This window comes from Molothrus aeneus, chromosome 5 (genome assembly GCF_037042795.1).
Source record: "Molothrus aeneus isolate 106 chromosome 5, BPBGC_Maene_1.0, whole genome shotgun sequence".
Taxonomy (NCBI): Eukaryota; Metazoa; Chordata; class Aves; order Passeriformes; family Icteridae; genus Molothrus; species Molothrus aeneus.
The window spans coordinates 64,570,110-64,583,014 of NC_089650.1; the positions used below are offsets into that span (position 1 = coordinate 64,570,110).

General features: G+C 37.7%; 1 protein-coding gene across 10 annotated transcripts in view; it reads right to left on the bottom strand.

Moving 5' to 3' along the window:
• Positions 1–1,425: 1,425 nt before the first annotated feature.
• Positions 1,426–12,905, bottom strand: part of CELF2 (CUGBP Elav-like family member 2) — a 550,570-nt gene continuing 539,090 nt past the window's right edge. For 9 of the 10 annotated variants that reach the window (XM_066551028.1, XM_066551020.1, XM_066551021.1 and 6 more), the window contains one exon: positions 1,426–10,767. In XM_066551028.1, the coding sequence (XP_066407125.1) occupies positions 10,640–10,767 (128 nt within the window). In that variant the 3' untranslated portion in view covers positions 1,426–10,639. The remainder of the gene's footprint in view (positions 10,768–12,905) is intronic. The other variant, XM_066551018.1, reaches the window with a different exon arrangement.

A 12,905-nucleotide genomic window follows, 5' to 3' on the forward strand; every position in this document is an offset into this window, starting at 1 on the left:
AGTCTCAGAAATAAAGCACACAAATTATTCAGGGACTAAAAAGCCACTACTGAGTATGGATGCTTCCAGAGCATGATGTATTTGTTTTATGAACAAGGGATGAAAAGCAACTTGAGACTTGCTTATGAGTGCCTTTGGGGGGGAAATGGCAGATGCAGAAGATCTCTTTAATGTAGCAGAACTGAGCAAAGCCAAAACCTACAGAGAAAACATCTGCAGAAGCACGGGCAGGGATTCAGTAGATCATGCACCTCTGAGGAGTGGTGGACTTTTGCCCCAGCTCCCAGTGACTTTGGATTAAGACTGAAATATTTTGATTGTGTATTTGTTGACCAGACATGGGGTGAGGGAGAGGGTGTTGACCTGCATGTGAAAGCTGAGACGTGGTGGTTTACTGGTCCCCTCTGGCTCTCTGCTGAAAGCCCTGGTGCTGTGAGGCTGACAGTTGAAGGAGCTGATGGACTCACCAGTTTCTTTCCTACAGGGCTTCATCTCTGCTCTTCCTCCTGCCTCCTTCCAAATTCCCTCCCTCCCTCCCCTCTGTGCTCTCCATCCTGAGGCACTACAAAACGCTCAGAGTGAAATTTCTCAAGCTGTTGGTCGGAGAGACGGGAGATAATGCTGAAAATTTCGCTTGGTGTGTTCTCAGGCAGGTGTTCAGAAGGGAAAGCGCCAGCAAAACTTTGTGCCAGAAATCAGCCAACTTTCCAAACTGACACTGTCTCCTTTTGCTGGCAACTCAGGAATTTATGCGTGTCCTGTGAGTGAGATGTCCCCAGAGCAGCCGGGGAGGCTGGGACATCACTCCCTGAAGTGCTGTCTTGAGGAAACCAGTCTCAAAGATTCAAATGCTCCTTTGTTTATGAAATAAAGTCCACCAGACCTATTGCCAATTGTTTATGCTAAAGAGCACACTCCCATTAATGCTAATGGTGCTTTGGAGCATAAATCCTTGCTAATTGATATAGGAATGTATCCCAGAAGAGTTTACTTTACTGCTGATTTAGCTGATAGATATAAATGTGTGAGAGGGAAATATTAGCATTCATGTAAAACAATTAGGTTATCAACAGGGGCAAATGATTCAGAAAATGACTGCAACTTTCCAGTTCCCTTTAATGGAAAAAAAGAGAAAGTCTGCTAATGAGGAAAATCAGAGGGAATACAAATATGAGCTAATAATTGAGATTATTTAATATTTGTGTTACATCAGCAGCCTCTGAAAAGCAGGGCAGGGTTCCCACCTGAGCTCTGTGCTGATGTGGGATGGTCAGGACCATCCTGCTGCCCACCAAGGCAAATCTTCCCTGTGGCCTCTCTGGTGGAACAGTGTTTTTGCCTTACAAAGCTGATGCACCTGGCCACTGGATGTTGAGCTCAGTAACATGTACTAATATGCATGAATAGAAGGATACAAGCAGCAGATAGATTTCCACAATTTAATTTTTTTTTTCAGATAATATAATGGCATATGAAAAGTGAGGCAGTAATGCAGTTCAAAAGAAAAAAAGAAAGCAACCCCTCTCCCTCCCCTCCCCTCATTCTCCTGGATCTTTCTGCCAAAGGCTGACATTATTGAAAGCTTGATAAATACAAGAATTATGGCCATTTCCATAAAAATCAAGTTTGTTTAAAATCTACAATTTTGTGGCAAATATACAGCCATTGAAGGAATAATTTTTTTCAGTGTACTCAACAGTTTTACCTATTCGATTGCCATTTAATTCATGGGTTTTGATGTGAAAATATTTTTTTAAGAGAAGGCTCAATACAGGAAACGTACAGTAAGCCATGGATCTTCCCCAAAAAGATGCCTTGACCTCCAGGGTGGAATCTGTGGAATTTTGAGCATATGGGTTTTCATTTTTTAACTCTAAACCTATCTAGAATCAGGAGGAAAAAAAGTCATATACCAAAAAGTACAGTATTGTATTGCTTTATAGCATTTTCTCATTCACATATTTTAGCCATTTTTTGATTTTAGTGCAAAACCAAACATGTTTTGGTTTCAAATACAGAAAGAGATCAAAATTTCTGCATCTTAGAATCTTTTGCTGCAAGTCACTGAATGGCAAGACTTTTTCTCCCCACAGATTTCAGTAAGCCTAATTTTCAAAGTCTCCATTATTAATGAAATATCAAGTGAATTAGTTAACATTTGCCTGGGCATGGTTAAAGACCTTATACCCAGGAAGATTTCATATAACAAAAAGCGCCCAATCCTAGAAACATTTTTTTGTTCCATTTAATGCTCATAAAATTTTACAGACAACAGAATCCTTTCTTAAGCTTTATTTAAGAAATCGAATACTATTATAGTTCAATATATATAAGACACATCCAGTATTGTGTTCCTGATAGCAAGTGCATAGATTTTGTTAAGATATCATTTTTATATTTAATTTTTTTTTATTTGTTACTCAGTAGCACGTTTCATGATCACACGAAGGGATATTCCCAGTGATTTTACTAAGAGCATGAGAGAAAAAACAGAACACAGCAAAGTAGTGAAACTACAACAGAGATGAGGAACAAAAACGATCAGGCAAACTATCAGTACAGTCGATTCCTGATAAGTGAATAATCTGATTGCTTGGTCACAATGCTTTATTCACTTATCAGGAATGATTCACACTACATTTTGTTAAACTGTTTTCCTTAGCCTAATACCTAAGAGTCACACTGGGCAAAGGCACACACACTCTGGCAGGCTATTCTTTAATCAGCGAGTCTTGTGACAGTTTGGTAATTTCCCATGGCGATACACATATAGCTAACAAAGAGACATTTTGCTAACACTGCAAGGTGCCTTACATAATTGAAATTAAAAGCATGTGTTTAAGCAGGACAAACTGTTCAGCTGCATTGCTTTAAGGAACTCATTTTCCCCCCATTGTTGAAATGAAAAAAAAAAGAAAGAAAGAAAGAAAGAAAACCCTGTATCTTTCAGCCCTGAGTATTTAAAAGAAACCTAACTGCAGTATAAGTCTTTTTTTTTTCAGTTGTATTTTTGGAAGAAAAGACCCTTCACAAAGCTCTAGTTTCTTTCCTAAGACCAAGTTTGGAGGAAAAAAAGAGAAAAGAAAATAAAGAAAACATCCACAGCAAGCTAAAAAACCCAGAGAGCAATTCTGATTTATCCATCATGCAAGTCAAGACTTACTTAACTGAATCCACTCGTGTCAACATTTTCCAAATCAAGATCATAAACTCTAGAGGTGTCAAAGACCCAGGATATATTCTGACCATCAGGTTCTGCTTTCCTGCCTGGGCTGCCTGCTACAGGCTCCTGTGGTTTTAGGTTAAACCAGGAGCTCTTGGACCCCTGACCTCTGATAACAGACCCTGTGGGATGGCACTGGAGCTCACTGGGGGCTCCAGATTCATCACTTGTTTGCTTCTCATGGAAACAGAAAAGTGAAAAAAAGGAAAAAAAAAATTCAGAAAAATAGATTGAGCAGTAACAACCAGGCCAACTCACAAGCCACCAGAAAATTTCAAAAGTCTTCCAAAGGCAGGAACCAACGTTGCTGCTGACACCACACGGATACACCCAGTGCGCCAGGACCTTGTTGGACGGTATTGATGGGGCTGTGTGTGTGTGTGAGCCAAAGCCAGAGCGCCAGAAAGACCAGGGGAGAGGAGACAAGAGGGACAAGTGTCGTTTGGGTCTCATAAGAGCACTTTTAAGTGGTCTTCGATTCCTGAGCATCACAGAAAGTGGGACAAAGGAAAGGGATGGGGGCGTATGGCTTGAATTCCAGAGAGCACTCACCAGTGCTTCTCTCTCCTCCTTGGGTTTGGTTTGGTTGGTTTTGTTTTGTTTTTTTTCCCCCCCCCCTCTCCAAATTGTAAGGTTTGTATCTGCGATCAGAGGAGAGAAGAGACTTTCTGTAAACCAGAACAACATAGATTTTTCTTTTGCAGCTTTTATTTCATCGTGGTAGACACCGGTTGGGGGAGAGCAGAGAGATTCTTGTGAGGAGGAAAAAATTATAGGAAAGGAAAGAATAAAAAAGCTAAGAGCTGAGTGTAAAAAATAATGAGAAAAAAGGTGCTATGGTATTTCTTTAGTCCCTTTTGAGATTTGTGTAATACTATCAGCCAATGCTGAGAATGATCTGCTTTGTAAGCCCACAGCAAAAATATCACCCATTGGAACAACGGGGGATCTTTTTTCCATAATTTATTTATCTTTTTTTTAAATTTTTTTTCTTCCATTGGCTTTAGTAAGAAAGTCTTCCTGTGCTCACTTGGATTTTACTATATTTTTTAAAGTATTATATGTACAACTGCACACAACAAGCTTGATCACCTGGTAAGATTTTGCAGGCTCTCCCAGCCCTAGTTAAGACATGATTAGTTTCTAGGGAGAGTTTGACTAACGCCATATGCCGTCAGATTACTGTGCAGTTTGGAAAAAATCCCAAGGCTATATCCTCCTTTTCTTGAATGTTTCATATGCTTCATATAACATAGTGGCAGAGTATTATTATTATTTTTTTAACAACTAGGAAGAAATGATATCCATAATCCACATTTTCCAGACTGACAGAAATGCCACAGCAAAAAAAAAAAAAGAAATCTTTTCAGGTGTCTTCTGTGTGTTTGTGTGCAGAAGGTTTTGAAGTTTGAAGGCTAATAAAAGCTACCTTCAATAGGACTTTGCAGGAAACTCATTTAAAATGCTTCCTGCTCCAAGAGATTATCCAAGTGATAAGGCATGACTAGGGGGAGGAAGAGAGGAAAAAAAAAAAAACAATCAAAGAAACCAGAATATGTCTAAAATGTACAAATCCTCTTTTGCCCCCCAATCAGCTATTCACTTAGGTGGAATCGACTGTATCTTTTGTACACAACCAACAAATAGAGAAAAAAAAAAAAAAACAGGCACGTGAAACAGTGAGGTGTGCAGATGTATTACCAACACAGAATGACCACCAACAATACAACACACAAAGTAGAGAGACAAGTATTAGGAAAATGGTTTAATATTGGAGACAGAAGCAAAAAACTGCATCACACAATAACATACGTTACAAAAATAAGTCTGACTGTTTCAACTACACGGTTATGTTCACAATGAGGACAGAAGAATCAGAAAAAACTCTGATCTAAACAGCAAAAAAGCAAACCCCTAACGTTTTAACTAATACATTTATCCACGCAAAGTGACCGAGTACTCCTAATTCTAATTACCTTATTGTGTAACTGCACGATACAGAATAAAAAGTGAAACTTACCGCTTTTGTTAAGACAAAATTCTAAACACTAGATATAAGCAAAGGGAAAAAAAGAAATCAAGCCAAAGTTTTGGATTCTCGAAACAAAACCAACTCTCTTTCTACCGTCCAGAAATCAAACTTGAAAATCAGTCATGATCGAGGGGGCCCACGAGAGTAAGCCACAAAAATTTCCATTTGTTTTTTAATCTCCAGTATAAAAAGTTCCACTGGTACAAAATGCATAAGTACAATCAAGTTGTAGAAATAGGAAAGCCTGCTTTTTTTTTTTTGCCTTTTTTTTTGTTCTTTTTTTTTTTTTTGGCTCAAATTCCATCAAACAACAAAATCCAAATGCATCAATAAAACAGAAACAATACTCAAATGGTCTTACAGTTTCCACTAGATTGCATTAACTTTGGCTTTTCTCAGACAATACTTAAAAACTAGTTTGTAATTCTAAACAAAATGATAGTATTATTAATCTACAAACAACAATTCCCACAGCACGAAAAAAACACAAATACATAGGTTTGTTTTTTTTTTTTTTTCTTTTTGTATGACATTATCCAAAAAGGTAATGAAACTACAGGATATTTTTTCCTTTTGTTAATTAGCACTTAAGATAATAAAAACAGAAACAGTAAAATGATTCCAGAGTAGCACAAGCCAAGGAACTGTAACCCCTATGGTGAAAGAAAGATGAACTTGTTACTCCTTTGAGGACTGCCATTTCATTGCAATTAGCTAATTTGTTTGATAAAACAACTAGTCTAGTCTTTTGATTAGAATTTTGTAAAGCAATTTCCCTTGTTTTACTTCCTCTCTTATTAGGCCCTTGCACCCTTGCAGCTTTTCCCTTTCATTATTTTGAAAGAGAACTGGTAGATAATTTGCCTCCCAGGAGGTGTACGTTTGGGTTTTTGGTTTTGTATTTGAATTTTATTTTTTATTTTTGAATTTTTAAATTTTTTTTTTTTTTTTTAGAGATGGACACTTTTCTAAGCAATGACTCATCTCAGTTGCCTGGAAGTACAGAAACATTCCTTGTCTCCCACTGCTAAGCCAATGTCCTGTGGAGTAATTCAGGGCAGCCTGGTGCCGAGTTACACTGCCCAAGGACCAGAGGCATCACCGCTCTAACCGGACTGGAAAACCCACAGGACACACCAGGGCATCTACAAAAGCTTTGGAAATTTAGACGGTGGGTACAATGAGAAAAATTAGTGAAACAGTCTCTAAACAATCCAAATGATGATCTCATATTATATATATATATATGTACATATATATAATATAACGTACGTGAGATGATACTTCGAATACGCACAATTGCTGCAAGTAGTACAAAATAGCCCTCAAAGGGTGTAGGAAGGCCCCAGCAGTAGTAAAAACGTGAGAAAAGTATAGATCATTTATTTATAAGTGCATGTGCTATAAGAAGGAAACTTTTTTTGCATCACTAGAGGCTAGTCCTTTCCATCCCAGGGCTCTACATAAAGAAGCATTTAAGTTGGGGATGAGAGACAAGAGTGCACCAGCTGATGTTGCTCATATAGGGCTTTGTTTTTAATTTTAGGTGGCTTCAGATATAACCAGATAGAACTAGGAGGTGGAAGAAGTTATGGCACTTTATGACCTGTAGCAGGTACTGCTGCTCACACACATTGGATTGGCAATGAATTTGCTGAACCGGTGGCAAAGAACCGAATTTGGTTGTTGGTCACTGTTTGTGCGGTAGGAACGCAACCCAATCAGACTTACAAGGCAGTGAAAAGGGCTACCAGCATCTCTTTTCTGGCTCCTTACAAAGAGCTTCCTCCAGCAAACACCCCCATCAGTCACACAGATATTCCCATGGACCACGGGCACGAGTAAAGTTACTCCTCTCTGAACGAGTGTCTGCAGGAGTAAGCCAGGATATTGCCGTGACAAATAATGGCAAATAACACCAAACATTACAGTGTATGTAAACTTTATCCATAAAAAGTAGTTTAACTGCAGTGCACACTGAATTTTCACCCAGGAAGATCTAGTGCATCTGATTTAAGCAAAAGTTCATTTATTTAAATTACAAAAATATTATTATTCTTTTTTTTTTTTCTCCTCAAGGTTTTCAAATGGTGGATTGACCGCTCCTGGTTGGGAGTGGCTCACACAATAGATAATTAAAGAATTGTTTTCTTTTTCTTTTATTTTATTAATACTGAATAGCATATTCCAGCAGCATATTAAAAGCTCTTTAAGAAAAGACAAAATCCCCAAAATCTAAAAAGGAAAACCACAAGTTAATTACGGTTTTAAATAATTTTAGTTATAGATACAGAAGAAATTTAGACAGCAGTAAAATATTTTTGTCCTTCAGATCTGCCCTGTGCATTGTTCTGATTTCAACCATGTATTAAATAAACCACAAAAAACTAAGTATATATATATTTATAGATATAGATATATATATAAAAATAAACAGCAAAATGGTGAATGTATAAAAGGTATTAACACTCAAGACAGCTCTGGGTGGAAAGGGTTAAAAGTTCAAAACTTTCTCACCTTAGAGGTTTCCATACAATATGAAGAAAATACATAGTGAGGTTTGCTTTCACAGCATTGATGTGTGCAGAGTGGTTAAAAAAGTGAAACATGGGCACTTATACAATGTTTTACAAAAAACATCAAAGAGAAATAACAAACAATAACAATTTCAGGCAACAAGACCACAGGATAGCAAGTTAACAAACTTTTTAACCTCTTTTTTTCTTTAAATATTAGGGATTTATACAAAACACATAATAAAATACCCATGTTATCAAATTACTTCACACAAGAAACACACTGAAGCTCTAGGAAGAAAGTACCTTTGGAATTTGGCACTATAGTTTCACTGATTTTTTTTTCTTTAAAAGAAAAACTGATCACATTTTGCTGAACACAAACACACCTAAATTGTTCACAATAAAAAAATGACATCAATGCGTCACAAGCCAACACAAACTTATTCTGGAATATTTTCTCATTTTCACATGAAATTATTTTTTTTTTTTAAGCAAACAACTTTTTTTTTGTGTTTTTTTTGAATCTTCTTTTTGTTCTTGTTGTTCAAGTAAACCAATTTTAAACTTGTCTTTTTATAAACATAGAACACTTAAGACCATAAGACTCATGATGAAACCACAACTTAATTCACAGAAGCACCAACGTAACACATTTTACAGTAACCTTTCTTCTGTACATTGAAACAGTATAAAATATAGGTAATTTCATGTGCATTAAACCATGGATTGTCTAACTGTGAGTCAGTTCAGCAAAAGGTGACACAAGTAGGTAGCATTTGCCCTAAAACAGGGTAAATATTTTCTTATACTAATCTACAAAAAGTGGTTCTATATATATACTTTAATGAGAAAGTGAGCCACCTAAAATGGCCTTATCAAAAAACTTTACACTGCCTGAAAAATGTAAAAACTATTACAGACCTCTAGAGACTTAAAATCAGACAGTTTTATTTCTCAAACTGTTTTGGAAGTAGTCTGTTAGAAACCAACATTCTGTGCCTCTGGACACATATTGCTATTGTCACCAGTGACCAGGCAGAATGCCAATCCCTGTATAATACTTTCAAGTCTGTTTTTTTTTTATTTTTTTTTTTACGAAATGAAAAAAAAAAACCAAAACCAAAAATCAACCAAGAAAAATACCCAAACAAAAAAACCCAAACAAAACAAAACAAAAACTCCAAGGAAAGAAGAAAACCAGAAACCAAAACTGAAAACAAAAAAGGAAAGAAAGAAAAAACATTTTGCCACAGGTTGTTTTTAAATCCTATCATTAATTTATCTAGTAATAAATTTCAGTCTTGCATGAATGCAGCAATGTTTTTTCACATTGACTTCCCAGAATTCATAGCTAGATGAGGTCACATGCAAATTTCAAAGGTCAAACTAGGTCAGTAGGAGAACCAAATATGATGTGAGGTCAGAAAGACATCAGAAACAATGACGGGACGATGAAACTTTTTTTTTTTTTGAGACGCCACAGGGACATGCTAGGCAAACGATGGGCTAACGGGCATGGAGATGTCTAGGGAAAAAACAAGGAAGAGGAAAAAAAGTTACACAGAGTCTATGCAGCACAAACAAAATCACTTTTATGGGTGCAGGAGAAAACTAATGCAAATCTTTTATCAGTAGAGCCTACGAGCTGTTCACATAATTTGCATTAACTTACAATACTTGTCAACAAGAACACAATGGAACCCCAAAAGGATCCATCTGAAAGGAGTCAGAGAGAATGGATTCCTCTTTGGGGAGAAAAAGAGAGGAAAGAACCAGTTTCTACAAATGTAACAGAAAGGTACAGGGGGGGCAGGGGGAGGGAAAGGGTCAGACAACTGAACTTTAAACTAGGTAATGGAAACTACGAACAAAATAACCAGACAAATACAAACAAGAGGATAAAAGCATGAACTGCAAAGGGTGGAGGGTTCAACAGTGAAAAAGCGCCCATTCTTGGCACAATTACTCTAGAGACTACTTCAAAGGATCTAGCTAGCATAGAGAGCTGCTCTTTAGGTATCCAATAAGTTAACAATAGGCAATAAATAAATTCCATTATTTCTGAGGCAGTAAAAATTTTGTATAAAAATAGAAATGCTTTTTACAAATAAAATTTACAGGCCTGTGGCTTTCTTTTTTTATTATTATTAAATTTATCTCTCAAGAAACATCAAGTATTGTCACTCATTTTATTTTATTTTTTTTTTATTTTAAACCCTGTAGCTTTAGAAACAGATCTCTAAATCTTTTTTACATTAATCCTTTCCAAAAAAACAAGAACTTAAAAAAAATGAAATATAAAGACGACCAGTGTAAAATCAGACTAATATATAACAATACGTTGATTTGAACCGAAAAAAAATCAGATCTTCTCAAAAAACAAGTTGATGTAGTGGAAAGACTTATTTCAATTTTTGTTGCAAAATAAGTGCTTCAACTGGCATGAGGCCATTTTGTTTAACCTATAAACTGCTGGTGCCCCCCTGGTAAAATACGATCCATCCATAGAAAACAACTTTTATTGTGTGCTAATGGCACCAGGGTTCACAGAGTTAAATTGCACATTTTTTTTTGTGTCTGTGTGTGTGTGCTGTTTGGAATTTCAAGACGTTTATTTTTGTTTCGAAAAGGAGATAAATTATGCTGCAAAACAAAATACAGTAACACAACTCAGTAATTACTTGGCAAGGAAATGGGAGCCAAGTGCAGTAAGGACAAGTGGGGAGATGGAAGTGGTAACTGTAAAAATAACTGTCCCTTGGTTGGCTCTATGTTCTTTCTTAACCCCCCTGCAGAGGACAGGTTTGCTCATGGGACTTACCCTAAGAAAGCTAAAATAAGAGCAGTAAGCATCTGGGGTTAAGATCAGTAAGGTTTGCTGTCATTTTTGGAGCGTTTCAGCTGAACCTTCAAGCGTTTCATGCCAATCTGAAAGCCGTTCATAGCCTGGATAGCAGCTTGTGCAGAGACCGGATTGTCATAGCTAACAAAACCTGCAAGACACAGAACACAGGCGGGAGAGAGAGTCAGCTCTGGGTTACAACAAATGTCAGAAGGCACTTTGTAAGAATTTTATGATTGCTATTTATTTGACACATTCACCTGGCTTTCAATTAGTCCTTTGATCACATTTCATATCCCATTTCCTCTCCTGTTTCCTTTTGCCTTCCTCTTTACCTACATAATGTTTCTTTACTAGCTGGGATGCAGTTGGCCAATTTTGGTGCAATGCAGTTTCCATTTTGTTATTTAAATACCTACCTTAGAGACTGAAGATATTTATTACTGTAACACTTTTCAGTGCAGTATCTACATACCTCCCAGTCTATTAGGAAGTGCTATTTAGGCCAGTCTGCAAAAGGGAAGCTGAAACAGCGAGCCTGGTTACAGAATCAAACCCCCAAACTGCCTAAACCCACTGGCACACCTGGGTGTGAGTTCATGTGTGCTATGGAACATTCAGCTCCTTGGGCTCGGCCTAGGACAGTTGCAATATTAATATTTTGTAATTTTACAGCTCCTTCCAGTTCAAGATCTCAGGATACCTTAATGTTAGTTAATTCAGTCTCTTGGTCCCCAAAGGGGTAGACAAACATCAGAATTAAGCAGCATCATAAAGACAATGGTAGGGTTTGATGAGAACTCCAAGATCTGCTCCTCGCATGTGAGCACTAACTAGGAGGATAATGCTTGCTTGGGTAATTCAGAATGGCTGGCCTGGCTCAGATTTCTTTTCCCTGGGAGACTGAAAATGTTCTGTTCTTAATATATTCAAATCTCCCTGATTCTGGAGGCTCAAAGTTCATTTTCATATCTGGGCCTCCCACTTGTAATTGCAAAGCTCACCTAACTGCTGCTCTGCCTCAGCTTGGGCTAATTATTACTGCACTCAGCCTGCTGCTGTGCATCTGCTGTGAAATGCTCCCTCTTCTTTCCACTTGAATTTGCCTTAACATATATCCCTTCATTCCTCTAAAGCATGGATGCCACACTTTGTCTTCAGTCCTAACACATAGGCTTCTCAGGGCCTCTCTTTCCTCAACCAGCTTCATTCATTTGTGCTTAGTGTCTCTTCTTGGATTCATAACCTCTTTTTACCAATACTTTAACCTATCCTTTCATGGCTCTTGCACTGCTGCCCTCTTCCAGTTGCAGAGTCAGGGTGTTATTATGCTTTCCCCACTGCATAAAATCTTTCCTCCTTATCAAGGTATCCTTGTCCAGCTGTTCCCCTTCATAGATCATCCCTGTGGCTTCACCTTAAATCAGCTTCACCAAACTATTTAAGTTAAGACTCTTGTCTGACAACTCAGGCTAACTTCTGTTCCTTCCACTCTAAACCACCTCTCATTTAAACCTCTGCCAACTTTCTCCCGGCCAAAGCCAATATGCTCTATCCATATTGTCCTGTGGTTGATTATTTGTTACTTTCTTAAGGGATAATAAATGTTCCTCCATGCCTTCCTTGGTTTTAGTAACTCTTGCCACTTCCTCACTTTCTCCCTGAGATCATTCTCTCCTAAATTTTTTACCAAATCATGAGGAGCTTCATCACTCCCTTTCTTCCTTTCCCCTATTTGGTTCTAGGAGATCATGTCTGTTCACATGACTCCAATCATTATCTTAGCTCTACATCCTGTGTCTCCCTCCATGAGCTCTAGGATTGCCTCAGGGATAGCAAAGGGAACTAGCATGAGTTGGGGGGCAGCTGTAGCACTGTCCAGGCAGATGCTCCACAGCTGAGGTGTAGCTACTCCTGCCTACTTTCCAATTCAGCATTTCCCTCTACAGCTTTCCTGACCTTCACTTTATTCTCTTAAGTGCATGTTACTGCTATGAACTTATCATCACTCTAGTTCCTTTCCTCCATACCTAGTTTTATCCACCTGGAAAGTGAGCAAGTGATCTAGTCACTTGTCATCTGTGGATGGTGAATGAAGAGAAGGAAGCTCACTGCTGGCATCAGCCCTTATCATTCAGTTCTTATTTGGATTCACAATTTGTCTCTCTATACAGAATGCAATACCTGCATTCGCTTGTTACATTCTCATCTTCTTCCTTATTGAGAACCTTCATTTATAAATCTTACTGAGGAATCTAGAATTCCTTCCCTTTATTTGTATTTTTCTGA